This window comes from Anopheles coluzzii, chromosome 2, assembly GCF_943734685.1.
Source record: "Anopheles coluzzii chromosome 2, AcolN3, whole genome shotgun sequence".
Lineage (NCBI taxonomy): Eukaryota > Metazoa > Arthropoda > Insecta > Diptera > Culicidae > Anopheles > Anopheles coluzzii.
The window spans coordinates 83,253,745-83,269,151 of NC_064670.1; the positions used below are offsets into that span (position 1 = coordinate 83,253,745).

General features: G+C 41.9%; 1 protein-coding gene across 16 annotated transcripts in view; it reads left to right on the forward strand.

Annotated features, from left to right (window-relative positions):
- LOC120951204 (CUGBP Elav-like family member 4) overlaps positions 1-15,407 on the forward strand; it is a 321,851-nt gene that overhangs the window by 243,896 nt on the left and 62,548 nt on the right. For 7 of the 16 annotated variants that reach the window (XM_040369776.2, XM_040369772.2, XM_040369771.2 and 4 more), the window contains one exon: positions 2,325-2,450. The exons of the other annotated variants lie outside the window; for them this stretch is intronic. In XM_040369776.2, the coding sequence (XP_040225710.1) occupies positions 2,325-2,450 (126 nt within the window). The remainder of the gene's footprint in view (positions 1-2,324; positions 2,451-15,407) is intronic. 16 annotated transcript variants of the gene reach the window in all.

Sequence of the window (15,407 nt, forward strand, 5' to 3'; positions counted from 1 at the left end):
CTTTGAAGCCCAAACCCGAAAAGCGGATGGCGAAACAAATCTGTTCATCCTCCGTCTGTGCGGTGTGATCGGCAAATGCACGTCGGTAGCCCCAAAAACCTTCCTCTCACGATACAACGCCTTGCCGGCACTATAGCACCGTCTTCTGCCATGGTGAAGCTTCTCGAGAAGGAAGTGCACCATGATTCAACTAATAGTTTGCGAAAACATCGTTAGCAAAACTCATCACGTCCGCTTCACCCTGCATGAAGAAACCACGGGCGGTTGTGCACCGTGCTCAATCGATCGGAGGTAGTTTTCTTTCGGTTAAGGAAAGATGTTTACTTCCGGTGCTCGGTGCTCGGCGTCCTGCTTGGCTAAGATGCTTCGTTTAAAATTCTGTCAGGGTTTGTTTTTTGCATTCCCGAGCTCGAGGACAAAGAAACCCGACGCCAGCGTTAAAGGGAAGCTGTTCATGGTCTGGCACGGAACAGAGCTTACCGGCACAGGAGACAAGGTACGACGGCTGTAATAAGCAGGAAGGGACGAAATATTTTTTCATTAGCATAGGAAAGTAGCGCTGGTGTAGCTGCCTCTAGCCAAATGTACAATAAACAATTGCACTTTCCCCCGGGTCACCTTCAGCATACCCTGTGCTTGGACCGTGAAGAAGAAAGAGACATTTGGACATTTTGGGCATACTTATCCCCAACCATCACTGGTGGTGTGAAAGCTTCTTTATGATCCTTTGTTTCATATTGTGATCGACAGAGCTGTCTGCTGCCCTTATTCTCGAGGAGGCACTTCGTCATTGTTAGTGGAAATTGATTAATTCATTTCTTTCCTCCTTTTCAAAAGATTCCTTCAGATCGGTGTGCGCAAATGTGCAAAAGGGCTCAAACAAAGTAAAGCTTATCTTAGAGAGAAGAAAACTTTGAACAGTTTTTATTTGAAAAGCTCAGGGTTTTGTGCAATTACACTAAGTAACATTTCTAGAGTACTGCTTCATCCTATTGTAAGCTTTAAGAAAACGAGCAAGTTTAATATATTCTACTTTCGGGGAAACAACAGTTGAGTTTTATTACTTGAATGATACCTGTGATGAACATAAAACAAAATTTAATTACTTGAATTATTGACAATTGTCTATGACACGATATAGAATCAGAATATACTATATTTTGTTACTGGAATCAAATGAGGGATATGTTAACGTTTAGTTTCATAATTTATACTGTTTTTTTATTTATTTTCTCTGTGAATGTTTGTGTTCATTTGCATTCACACGGTGTAGTTTCATTCTTCTTGTGAATCGTTGTTCGTTTTATCAAAGCAATAAAATGGTGGTAGCACATTTAATTATTTATCAGGCAGTATTTTAGCTTTAAAATTATCTGTTTAATCCGAAGCCTGATATTTAGCTTCACATATTTAACTGTTTAACACTTTAAAATCTATTTCCTTGGTTTTGATTACCCAAAGCGTAATTCAAAGAATATTATTTTGATAACACCATTTTGAATCCATCATTTATAGATAAATGTATGCTGTTGTTAATCACATGTTACTCCAAAGTTGTACTGCTGGCACCCTATTCAACTTACACGTTATATTATGTACCTTTATATCCTTACAATTCTCCCGTAACTAAATAATATAAAGCAGCTTTATCCCTTGAGCCTTTTTCATCCTACTTCTGAACAGTTTTCTTTTTTTTATTTCACTATCACTTTTATGCCAGCAACATTATCCGTAAACTATTGAGCCAAACTATTTACTTAATGTGTTTATTATTTTGTATCATTGAATTTAACCACCTTTCCAAATGCCCTAACAATAAAAAAACACATGAGCACCCCAACACTTCAACACACAACTGTCAGCTAATTGTTCATGATGCAAAATTATTAATTTACTTTTTTCTTCTTTTTCTCTTTTCTTTTTTATGTCAAACCCATTGTTCGCTCTTCATGCAAAAACCAAAACAAACAAACCAATACAAAACAAAAATCGTACCATTCCCGTACCTGGCGTGTGTTGTGTGGTAAATGTGTGGTGGTATCAATCAACAAACTCGCCCATTTCGACTTCATCAATTGGAAATTGACGAATAAAAACACCAATTCAAAAATGATCAAAATAATTAACTCCATCAACAAATCAAACAAAACCAACATAACCAACCACCACCACCACCACAACCACCACTATCATAATCATCATGCTCATTCGTTGAAATGCACGCAAAAACAAACAACAACCATCAATTCGGTCTGCAAAACAACTACTTACAAACAATAACAAACATTTGTGTTACGGTGTTTTTGCATTGCATCACACTTTAGATCGAAAGCTTTTCGTTGGCATGCTTAGCAAGCAGCAAACTGAAGAGGATGTAAGACAGTTGTTTAACGCGTTCGGAACCATTGAAGAGTGCACGATCCTGAGAGGACCGGACGGTGCCAGCAAAGGTAAGTGCTAAATGTAATTGATTCTTCCCGTTTTCACAACTTGCTCCTGTTTTACGTTAGCGCTAGGTGTACGATTAGTTATGTGCTGCTATTCCACAATTTCCAATCGTATGATCGGTTCGATTTTTTCTTTATTTTTTTATAAAAAATCTTCGGTTATTAAACTCGTTCTCAAAACAAAGTTTTCTTCTTTACTATATTTTATGTTTTCTTTCACTGTGAGTTGTTTATGAATGCGTCCGAGTCCATTTCGAGCATTTAAACAATACAACTTTGCACGTATACACAACGGGCACTATTCTTCCTTTCACTGGTATGCGTGTTGTGCTGTTCCTGTGTATTAGATTGTGTGTTTTATGCCTATTATGTCATGCGTGTCCAATAATTCTCCGACGGCAGGTACGAAATATAAATGTTTAATTTGTGTCGTTTACGTGTGTGTTTGTGTTTATTGTTATTAGGGTTGCTGAAGCGTAGCATAAGATGAGCTTGAAAAAACTAAACCATTTGTGCTGTATCCAAACTAGGTAAACACTTGTTCACATGACTCTTTCCTTTTGTACACAATGTAATAGCAAATATTACTCGCTGAAGCTTAACAAATCATTTCCGATTTTCAATTATCATTCATTCTACACCAACTACGCTCTTCAGCGTTGGGATAGGAAAACCTGCTAAAACTTGCAATAGATCTTGGGAACTAATTTAGTCTAACTCAGTACAAACACACCCGGCTGCAATCAATAGTCTTCCGAGCTGGGTAATTTGTAAGCGTTGCACAGGTTACTGAAATTTTTCCTCCTTCCTTTCTCAACCTTACACCATCTCGCTCTCTGAAAAGAAGAATGATTCGTATCATTTTAATTGCTCATTTAAGCTTTCGGGTTTCGTTTTCATTCGCGCTTTTCAATCTTCCTATATCATCGCAAGCTATCCTACGGATGCTCGTTTGCGAGGAAAAATTCTATACTGGGTTTTGAGAAAGGAGAAACAAAAAAATGTAAAAGTCCAAGTGGAAAGATTAATTACAGCTGCTGCCGGGTGGTTGGCGGAGCAATCAGCGAAGCCGTTTTTTTTTCGGGCACTTTTTTCTCCATCGTACACTCCTGACCCCTTTTTGGGCGATCTTTTCTACACTCCGGGCGTGCAATAATAATAACACAAGAATTCAAATCCTTCTTTAAGCTCTGGAAAAATGCCAGTCATTTCTCTCTAACTATATCCGGACACATAAACACTCCGGGTTTACCTTCCGGGACAGAGTTCGCGCCAAGGGTAAGGTCCATTCATTTCGGACTCCACGGTCCCGATGGCGATGTTGTTTGCCGCTTTTGCGTCTTGCGTCCGTGATCCGCTTGCTAGTTGCTAGTTTTGCTCATTGTCCTTTGGATACAATTTTCCCTCCGTCAGGCATAGTCAAAGGGATAGTCACCGACGGTGTGTTACATTCAGCGCTGAGCAGCCATTTTTTCAATTACCTCATTTTGGAGAGTCCATCCGTCAACCAGATCCACCGAGAAGCTGGGATCGTGGGAGAGTTGTATCATTTATTTTACCACGTCGCCCATGGAAGGGACGCTTCCTGTCACCTTTCCCAGGCCAGAGCCAAGTGTGGTTGGCTCCTCGGGCAAGATACTATCTATATGCACCCGCAACAGACGAGCGCATTTTTCTCATCGCAAAATAACCCCAAATGCACACTCATCAGTCGACCACTCAGGCCTGGGCCAAGCGGTAAGAGGATTTACTAGTTTCTGTTCGATGGCTTTTTTGCTGTTGTATTCTTTCATTCAATTCTGATCTCGGATTTTCTCGTTACCCACCGAAACGTGTAGATTGCAACAGTACTTCGACAGAGCACTGCTGTTCGCTTCTGCCATATTCGTAATGGCGAGTTTGAAAAGGGAAGCATTTTACGAGACCAACAGCTTTTGGCTGTATTTACACGTTCTTTGTGTGAGATTGTTTCAGCGACCTTTACATTCACTCTCTTCAAGCCTTGTCTTGTTTCTCGTTCCAAGAGTTTTGTGCTTTAACAAGTAGAGGTACTTTACTTCTTCGACAGTTTGGCTTATGATTGGCAGTTACCGTGAAACTGGTGACTACTTTAATCTCAAATGGTCCCATACACTTGGTGACCATTGCTACGCATTATGTTTATTTTTTCCTTTCACTCGTTATTCCTTTTACTTTCGTTCCCAAATGTCAATCTAATAGCTTTTTTTCATTCATCCCGCCTGTCGCCCGGCTCCCAGGTTCACTTCCAGACACCGTAACACTCTTTGTTTTCAACGAGTACTTTTTATTTAAAAAATGAAACTAATTAAAAATTCTTCTTCGGGCAGCTAGGGAGGCTGAATCCAAACGCACAAAAAAACCCGTCCCATGGCTGGCAGTGACGAATGGTCTGAGATGATCCAATCCGCAGCAGAAGGGAGACGCACAACGTAGGAAACAAAATGCATCCGAAAAAAAGTTAATTTCACTTGCTCTGAGTTTGCTAGAAGTAAAATGATTTTTTTTTCTTCTTCTCGTTGTTGCAAAGAAGGAAGTCCTCTGTCAGGGTTTTATTAATTAAAACATAAATGGAAAACAAGTCTGGCGGTACGATTGCACGGAAAGGGTATTCCGCTAACGATGTTGGATCCATAAAGTGGAGTTCACTTTTTAAATTCCGTGGTACGAGTGAGTGTCCTTTATTCGGACACACTAAGATGAAAAGTTTAAGTGTTGTATTTAACACTATGCTTGACGTGTAAAATAATATCAAACCATTTCTTCTGCTACAGTTGATATTTTTAACGAAAAACGAGGGTGAGACGAAATTATTCGCGATGCTGATAAAAACGCAGAATTATTGGTTATCCCCCAACCGGAACGTGATTGGAACGAGCGTTTTCATCACACTGCTAATCGGAAGAAAATTACTCCAATCACGTTTTCTCACTCCAAGTTCAATCTCTCGCCAAACCCTCCATAGATACCCCAGAAAATCTACTTCCATTGATGCGTTGAGTTCTTTTCCACGCTCCCAACATAAGGACACGTTCGAAAACAACAAAAACAGTACCATTTTACGGAGAAAGTGTTATTTTTTTTATTTGTGTGCGCTCGGTTAGTCGTTGATTGGAAAGGGTTCCCTCTGCAAAAGCCTCATCACGGTATCTTCGTGAGGAACGTAACAACTACGTAAAAGCGGACAACCGTTCGTTCGATCACGCAACAGTAACAGACCCTCAGGCAAACCCCTCTACCGAACCACATTGATGGCAGGAAAATGGGTCACCAGATAAGATCGGTCCGTACTAAAATATTCCAAAAACATCTTGCCATTTCTTTCTCTCTGTCTCCAACTTTCACTCCCTCACAGTGCTGGATTTCGATGATTTCGGGGTTTGTGTTACTTTTATCGTCAAATTAAAACGCCAAAATGAATTGTTTTACTATCGCACGAACGTCTGTCGGAGTCCGTGTTACAGGACAATCTCTGGAACGAGGAGAAAAACATCCCTCGCTATCGATCTGTTTGACACGCACTCCCTTAAGAAGCACGTTTTGACAAAAGCAGGCTGTCGCTTACGATTTCACTGCCTCTTGGATTACTCTGCTGGCTGGCAATGGATGAATCGGAATTGAACGATGAATGAAAGGATGATGAAGAAATAGAGAGTCCACGAGATAAGATGGCACTGGGACATAAAACGAAAATCCTCCGGTTCCGGAAGGCTGTTGCTACATCGGAATAGTTAGCAAAGTTCTACCAACTTTCATTTCGCCCAACGACTGTAGTTTACTACACACCAACGGGTTGTATGTACTAGATTGTGTTTTTGTCTTTCTTCATTTCATAACATCTTTTGCTTGCTTTAACGCAGAGCGGCACTTCTTTGAACAAATTGCAACTGTTGCACTTAACATCGCCCAAGAATAATTCAAGTGCTTTATCCATCTTTTCGTCCATTACATTCCAACCGAAATGGCACACGAGGCACCCATAATGGTGACACTCCTACAACAAAAGCCCTTGGAAACATTATCTGGACTTCAATCTCGATAAAAAGTAAGCTTGCTGCCCATTTCTTCGCTGTCTCACTTTGACGTGCCCCGATAAGGGCCCTTGGCCAGTCAAGAGCAAGCACACCAAAGCAGATAGAAACGGATAATGATGAAAAACGTAACAGCATTTGAACGCTGGAGGCACAAAAAATAGTCGCTGCTGTCTTGAGATAGAAGTCACACTCACTAAACCGTGATAAATTCAAACCCATCTGAACAGCTGCCCGAGCAGAACGGGCAGCGGAATTAAAAGCGCAAGCGGACGTCGAGCGAATCAAGCAGAAGACTTAATTCGTCGAGAGTGGCATTCTTTTTCAGGGTTTGTAAGGGTGGTGTTGGTCCACTCTTCGCTTCAGATTCGAGCTTAATGTATCTGTTTCGGAGTTAACAAAGAATACAGCATAAAAAAAACTTCAATCCTAGCAAAAATCAATGAGTAAAAAGAAACTTTTTCACAATGAAACAAAGCACTCTTATCGGGGGGTTGTGCCATAATGAGTTCACAGCGTAGTAAAAAAAGAACCTCTTGGTCGAATAAAGCCCAAGAGTTCTTTCTTTTGTAACCATCGTACTGTACACCGGCGGTACATCTTGTCCCGTTTCGTTTGCTTTTCGTTTGCTGAAACTATTCCCAGCAGCGGTGTCAACTTGAACCGGGCCACAAAATGACAACGAGTGGGTAAAGCACCAGCTGCCCAGATGGCCCGGAGCCATGTTTTCTGTCAATTTCTTCGATTGCTTGCACGTCACTCTGTTGGATTGCCAAGACCAGCAGGAAAAGGGTCCGTCGCTCCACCTAGACGATGTCTTCAGCTTGTCAGCCAAACCGCTTGGAGACGTTCATTCGTTCAATCTCGATGGAGAGCATCTTGGAGCTCGCAAGCGCCAACCCACCTCACATTGGATATAGATTTGATTGAAGTCATTTAAATGGAGATTACTCTAGTAAATACATAATTTATACGATCATGTGTACCACGGAGCTGTCATGTCGGAGTGTGTGTGCTTGTCGAATGGGGCGGAGGAATTTTCACTTGCGTATGGTGCGAACAGGACATCGACGAAACAGCAGTAGAATTGAAAGATTACATGTATAATTCAGTGAGAAATTTATTTTGAGTTCAATTTGTTCGTCCTGGGTGCAGGGTTGTCGTGCTCACGTCGAGCGCCACTTCGTCCAACTGGTGGCAGTTTTGTGTTAGGATTATTGATGATCCGCACCGACACCACTGACTAGTGAAATATTGAATCTTGATTTATTTGACAGCACATCGTTGAAATGTTGCCACCGAGGGACAATCTTTTGCCGAGAGCGATCGAAGTGAGCGCAAGAAAAAGCTTTAGAAGAAGAATGACTGCTTGGCCCGTTGTTGCTATCGGTAATCGTGTACAGGCTAGTGTTATTACGACACTATATTATTAACAGCCAATCGAACAGATTTCAATCAAATCCTCTGACCCAATTCATCTATGGTGTAAAACTCAGCACCATCCGAGAAGGAGATGATTACACGTGGTGCTTTGGTACCGACAACGAAATTAAACTACACTCCTTTACAATAATCGAAGGAGTCCTCGATTACAGTATGCTAGAAACGCTTCCGCACGATCCCTTCTTTACGTACGGATACATCCCCAACAACACAAAAAGTAATTAAATTTCTGTTACACCGCTTTGATGTAGACGTCAAGAGAAAGTTGATTGCTTTCTGGCTCTTCGTGTAATGGCAAATCAGAACCAGAGCTGCTCAACCGGTACCACTACGGCGGAGGTGTTGCTAGGAAAGTTGATCGTTTGAACTCGGCAACAATCGACAGCGGGTCGACGAAAAACAGTTGCAATCACGAGGACCATTTTTAGACATCCAACCGGCACAAAGGATTATGCTCGTTTGCTTCTACTCCAAAGCCTGTTCGGATGTTTGTACAAATTGTTCTTTGTAGCACTAGAAGAAGATAAATTGAAGCATGTTTTATGCTTTCCAAGTGGTAGAAGGTAAAGTTTACATCCTTAATTGCTATTAAATCAAAGGTGCCACAGTAAATAGCAAAAGGTTAATGTCTAAAAATATTTTAAAACTTCCATGATAAACTGCAACACATTTAATTTATAATTTTTTCAAGTTAAATGGCGAATTTTTCTCTTATATGAAGGTCACTTTATATATTTGCTTTAAAATTTCCTCATACAGTCTTGCAAACACAAAAGATAATCACAATACAGCTCAACTTGATTTTGACCTAAAAATGGTACCGATGTATCTCATTCGGCACAAAGTGCTTGTAATTCCTATCGCGCTGTTAGAAAACTTTTTCACCTACTTGGCAATAAAATACTATTCCGTCGGATGACTTCATTCACCGTACCGAGCCCATGAAACCTTTCCTGCATCAACAGCAAGCAGGGCGAAGAAAAACGTGCCACCACCCTTCGAAAACGAAAGTGAAATGGGAAAAGTTTCCCACAAAACCTCCAAATAGTGCAATAAAAAGGACAGCGAAATCGCCACGAATTGGCTATCGAACGTTTGACGGGGTGAGAGATGTGTGTGGCACACCAAACCAAACAAAAACATACAACAACAAAAATCCCATAAACACATAGCCCCTTGTACCAAACCACGGGAACATCTTCAAACGAGCGAACCGTGCCTCTTTGGTCAAGACTTCGAAGCACACACACATACAAACACACACAAATACCGACAAATACAAGCGGAGAAAATAATAAATTACCTCCATTTGTTGTGAAAGTGGAATCGCGCCAATGCAGCCCCAAAAACGTACGAGAAATGAAATTGTTTCGTCGAGTTTTGTGCGCGTGTTCACGCCGCTGGAATGTCGATGGGAATTCGTGCTTCGCGCACCTCCAACCGGAACTCAGATATGATGGAGTTTTATTACATCCATTATTACTGGCCATCACGAGCACGATGCGATCAAGACGGGGCAGGGAAGAGGACATTTGGGTGGCAATTGAAGCGACGCTGTCTAGGCTAGGCAATCAGAAAGTATTACAATGTTACATCGATGCGAGCGAGTACTAGGTCGACGAATAACAACCCGTCGTCAGTTTGAGCGTGCGTCCGAAATCGATCTTCGAAGGTCCTTAAAACTTTTTATCACTTCCGATGTTGCGGTCGTTTTGGCTTCACTCTCTAGCGTGCAACTTCATTTTGCCTTCGGTCTGTAGGTGTCGGTGCTATTGTTTTGCTCAGCTTATCTGTTCGTTATTGAAGATGAAACTCACACACAAAAATAAAACATCCAGCAAGCCAGACCGGTTGTCACGGAAAACTCACTTCGTAGCGCTGATAGCAAGAACCAGCGGCGTGATGAAATCCGGTCGAAAGATGGACCAAAGTTTGCGAGCGACTAACCGCCGAAATTGTTTGTCCCGTGGGGTGTCTTGTTCGAAACCGCCGCCTCCGGAACCTGCTGAGTAAGGACAATCGAAGTGCCCTTCATCGAGTGCTCATGGTTTCGGTGGGTCGGTGGTTAAACTTGGGACCATTTCGCAATACTGTACAGAATGAGCACCCACACATACATACACACACATAACCCCTAGATCGTTAAGCAAAAGTTTACCAGTTGGGGACGCTTGCTTCGGGGACGTGTGTATGTTTTAGCACCGAAGAGAGCATCTCAAGGAAAAGCAAACCCCCACAGGGATATCATCAATACGTCGAGCGACGGGCACATACTTTCCAATCAATTTTTTTTGTGCCGTGTTGTCGTGTCCATACCGTCTCTTCTCTTCCTGTCGCGGAGGACGCTTTGCACGGCCAAAGACGACGACCTCTCACGAGGATCGTCACGAGCCGAACATTATGTCACATCGAGCCACCATGTGCCCTGTGCTGGGTGAAACGTACCATATAACAGCTCGGTACGGAAAACTTTCCCTCTATCCTTTCCCGACTTTTAGCGAGCGACGTCTCCTTGCCTTCTCCTTCTCCTCTTTGCGGGTGATTGACCCGCCACGACCGCAACCGAGTATGGCCGCGGGTAAGGGGAGGGGGTGAGAGTTACACAACAAAAGTTTTTTGCTCTCCCAAGTGCTTCTGGTAAATGTTGAAGATGTATGTTGCTTTTTTTGCAACCCTAAACCGTTGCTTCTGCCAGCCAGCATGGTTCGGGTGTTGTTTGTCCGCATACGAATATTGAACACCGAGACGGTTCCGGATGATCGGAAGGAATCAAGCAAGATCTGGTAAATAACAACAGCATCCATTGCTTCCCCACCGGCCACCGCTGTCAATGAGATGTAATAAAATATATTTACTGACATATTCGCATAAATAAAGTACACTCCGACGCGATATTCGTTCGGTTGGCTTCTGGGTTGGCCATCGAGGAAAGCAAAACTGACGACAACCAAAAAAACAACAAGAAAGGAAACGAACTTTTCTCAACAGGAGCATAGAACAGGCGAAATATATTCACCAGCAGTTGTCAAAGTTTTCGCCAAGGGAAGCGTCCAGTACACTAAACAACGCTACTCCGCACCTAAACCAAGGCCCATCATCTTGTTTTTACACACTCACACACTTTTACTTCTATCCCTCACACTCTCTCAACCCTGCGCCGCGATATCCTTTAGGGAAAACGAGTGGCAAAGTTTTTCATTCATCGTTCGTATCGAAAAGTACGTTTCGTTTAGTACCTCCCGGTAGATTTCGCTCGCCCAATTCATCGCACCAAATGGCGCAGGAAGATTAAAGACCTTGCGTTCGTTGGGTGTCCTTGGCTGATGAGAATCCTTTCCTCGTTTGTTATCCTTACGCGTACAAAACACTTTTTAATGACGTTTTCCTCCTCCATAATCTCCCATTCCACGAACTGGCACAGCACGGGCATGGGGTGCGATGCGTATTTAGAAAGTTTTCAGTTTCAACACTTCCGCACTTTTCCGTAATCACCCCTTTTTTTGGTGCGGTACGGATTGAAGAATTGAAATCCGAACTCGGTGGAAGTTTTTTTTCTTTGCTGGAATAAAAAGCAATCCGCAGCAAGAAAGCCCCACCCTCACTCCCGTTCCTGGTACTTGTGTAATTCTAATTTAATTTAAACCCTCGTTGAGAGGCTCTTTACATCGAATGTAATATGGATGGGCGAGGGGGGGTGGGAGTATTTAGCGCCATTCGGGAACCCTTCTCGAAACGTATAGGCATTTCCCTGTGCCGTGCTCGATGAGTTTCGACCAAGAGGGACTCTGACACAAGAGACTGATGGAAGATAAAAATGATGATTTCTCTCACTCACACTTTCGATCTCCTTCGTAGGTATGCCTTTGTCGAAATAATGCGATTTTGCTCTACACATCGCTGTACTTCGGGAGGGTTTTCCTTCCTTTGGTGTCCTGAGACAGGTCCGTCGCTCCCTGAGACGGTAATGCGTTTTTAATGTTTCGGGAGCACAATATGTAACAGGCACACTGCACACTTGTTTAAAATGAATATAATTCGTTCGGTTTTGTCCCGTCGGGCCACTGCTTGCTCGCGTGGCTCGAGACGTCTACCGAATTGTTATTGTTGTGTTATGTGTCTATTTCTGTGTGTGTGGGCAGAAGTTTCACCAACATTTTCTTTTTCACCGCCGATGAGCCTATAGCCCTCTCGGTAGACATGGCGGAGTTGAACCGCCAGGGGAATCATCCATAAACATTTTCAATGAAAGCTTTTGACGAACGTTATCATCCATTTTCTTGTTCTCCCATGAGCCGGTTCGCTTGAAAGGCTCACCCCGCCCGGGAGGCTCATAAAAAAATAATTCCAAACAGCGATGACTGCTTTGGACGGCGGCAGACGAAAGAAAAGCAAATGCTGATCTTTTTTTTTTTTGCTTCCACAGCCACCGCAAGCCACCACAGGTTGAACAGGCAGAAGAGAAAAAAAATGATTCGCTTTTTTATGCAAATGTCGTTACAAACAGCATACACGCTCAAATGAAAATGGCACATTCAACAAGAGAACGGTCGCACGGGCATTACGCCAGAAGGATACAAAACAGGCACGGCATGAAACACAGACTTCTTCTCGTCTGCACCAGCATGCCCGCCGCGAGGACATGGCTGTGCAGGTTCCTCAGGGTTTTCTCGGTGACAGAAATTACTCGTTCAATGGGTACAGGGGTACACAGCTTCTAAAAAAGACCTCATGCAAACGACGATGGAACGAAAATTTCATTTTACGATCGTGCTCGCGATACTTCCCCTGCCCTCTCCACCCTTTCTCCACCCCATTCCATCCAACCCTCGCGGTAGTGAGTTTGGTGGAATACCTTTTTTATTTCATCACGGTGTGGAAGATTTACAATACATTGTCTCATGGCTCGTAAAAAAACAACCAGCGGAAAAGCAGTTAAAGGCTACCAAATTCCGATCCTTACTTTTATTCCTTTGTAATGATTTCGCTGTTTTTTTTTTTTCTTTTTAATCTCGACTACAACTGTCACAACTTGTAGCTGTGGCTTGTTCTATTTCCATTAAAATGATGTTTTATTTTCTTCTCTATCTTTGCAGGTAAGCTTCAGCATGGATTTTAAACATTGAGAGCAAACACTGACTGGTGAGCTGTCATTTAATAGTATGTAAGCAACTGTATGTGTTATTGAGGAATCTGTAACGATCTTTCGGTTTTCTTGTCAACTTAGTCTTTTTATTTCCTGTAACATGGTAATTTGATTCAATGAATTATATACCATCTGTACAGCATTATGAACGAATTACGCTCATTGCTCTTGGACATGACCTCTTAGATGTTCCTTGCATTTAAACAAAATAGGGTCCTTATACACAGTAAAAAAAGTTATGTTTCAAATGAATACAAAAACATACACTATTTTAGCAAAACAAACTTTCCTAAATTTGTAAGCATAAATTTGATCTATCTGATATTCTTCACAATCAAAACTTTCCCAGTCAAATTACTTCTGAATTTGATTAAAAAACGTGTTTGTTTACAATACATGAAAGCCCGCTATTATACATTTGTTTGATTATGTATCGAGGATATTTTGTAGCTCATCACAGCTCAAATATTCAGGGAATTTATACGTATAATAGTATTTTGACCCAAAGTAAGTTCCTGGTTCAACTCAAATTGGTTGGAATTTAAAGCATGAGCACAACATTCCATGGTATAGTCATAGTTTATGGTATAGTCATGTTTGTATCTCAGTCTCTGCATGCTATACAAGAGGATGTTAGCATATGATTCGAAATGAGTATCATTTGTTATCTGTAAAGCGATTTGATAATAAATGTTTATATTTTAGTTTTATTTAAAAGTTTGTAATCCATCCAATAAAAAAATGTATACTGTTTCATTTAGTGGCATTTTGCAGTCTCTTTTCATGTGAATGCTTACAAACAATAAACATTGCCAACATTCCAATCAACCAGTTAGCCTTTTCGGTAAATGTTTGTTGAGCGGTGGATTATCATTGCAAATTGGTTTCAATTGGCGACAAATGATTGGGTCGAAAGTTGGAAAATGTGGCCGATTTCCCCATCAGAAATCAAAGGCTAAATGGTGAAATGGGCTTTGAACCGTTTTATTCCACATGGGTTTCGGAACATTGTTTAAAACATCATCAGTAGTTATGCTACTATGTGTAACTTATCTGGTTGCTGAATATTTTTCGTTTCGGATGAAACATTTTTTGGTCTTAAAGTATGCCATCAAACCTATTGCAATATTTCCCTCTTTCTCTACTACTTCCTTCAATTACGAAAAGACATACTTTTTACACCCTTGCGGCCATTCGTTTTCTCGAGAGCATTGCATTCTGTCAGCATCTCAGTTAACTTCTCCTTTGAAAGCTGTCCAACTAGTGGCCCAGTGAACAAATAAAAAGGCTCAAACTCGATAGCACCAAGCATTCGTTCCACCACTTGTCGTCCGAATGGTGTGCACTTTATGGCAGCAGCGAGAACAATTTATACACTGATTGTCCCGAAAGGCAATCCGCTTCTCTCGGTCCAGTTGAGGTCACCTTTCTGGTTGCCTCGTTTTTTACCCTTCTTACGACTGTGTACGACTAACAAAATGACTGTCTTATCCTTTTGGGGAAGTAGTGCTTGGAAATGAACTTACAAAGTATTGTCGGGCGATGCAAGGCGAGCGAAAGTATGAGCTAACCCTCGATTTTTTCCCGTTTTTTTGCTGAGCAAAATTTCCATATTTTTCTCCCACCAAAAACCCACCACCCGCTGCGAACTGAAATCATTTTCATCTTTTGCTGTATGACGTTTCGGGATGCTTTCTTTTGGTCCTTTGTCCTTTTTTGATGCAAAAAACCGAAACGGTTGGAGAAGGCAAACGATCCGCACAGTACAAAGTACGCCTGCGAGTGCGTTGAATGAATGCCTTAAGGACTTTATGTCTAACTTCCTGCCAGGAGGGATTCCTCCCAAGTGTACCACCATCTTCAGCAAGGATGCTGAATTTTCATACGTTTTGGGGTGTCATTTTACTTCTTGAACTTTTGTATGTGTATGTGTGTGTGTTCATTTTCGATCCCATGCCACCTCTGTCACACTAGGCGTTCGCACATTTATCTGACATTTGAACGACATCTGAAAGTGGGAGGTTTTTTTTACTTCCTTGAATGTTTTTGTGTTTGCTTGGGTGGTGTATGTGTTTGGATGTAGGTGGCACGCCGAACAAAACCGTCCCGCCATCAACTTCAAACCTAAAACGCCAAACACACAACGTTACCATCGCGGTAGGTTACGTTGGCTGGGATGTAGATGTTTTGGTGCCGGATGTGTGAGAAAGACGGCGCACTGTACATCATACTAAGTACAAAAGTGCTTCCTCTTTTTTGCCTTTTCTTTTCGTACCATTTTCCAAGAGTAAGAAGTTAGCTCGATTTTAAGATGTTTTACCTGCC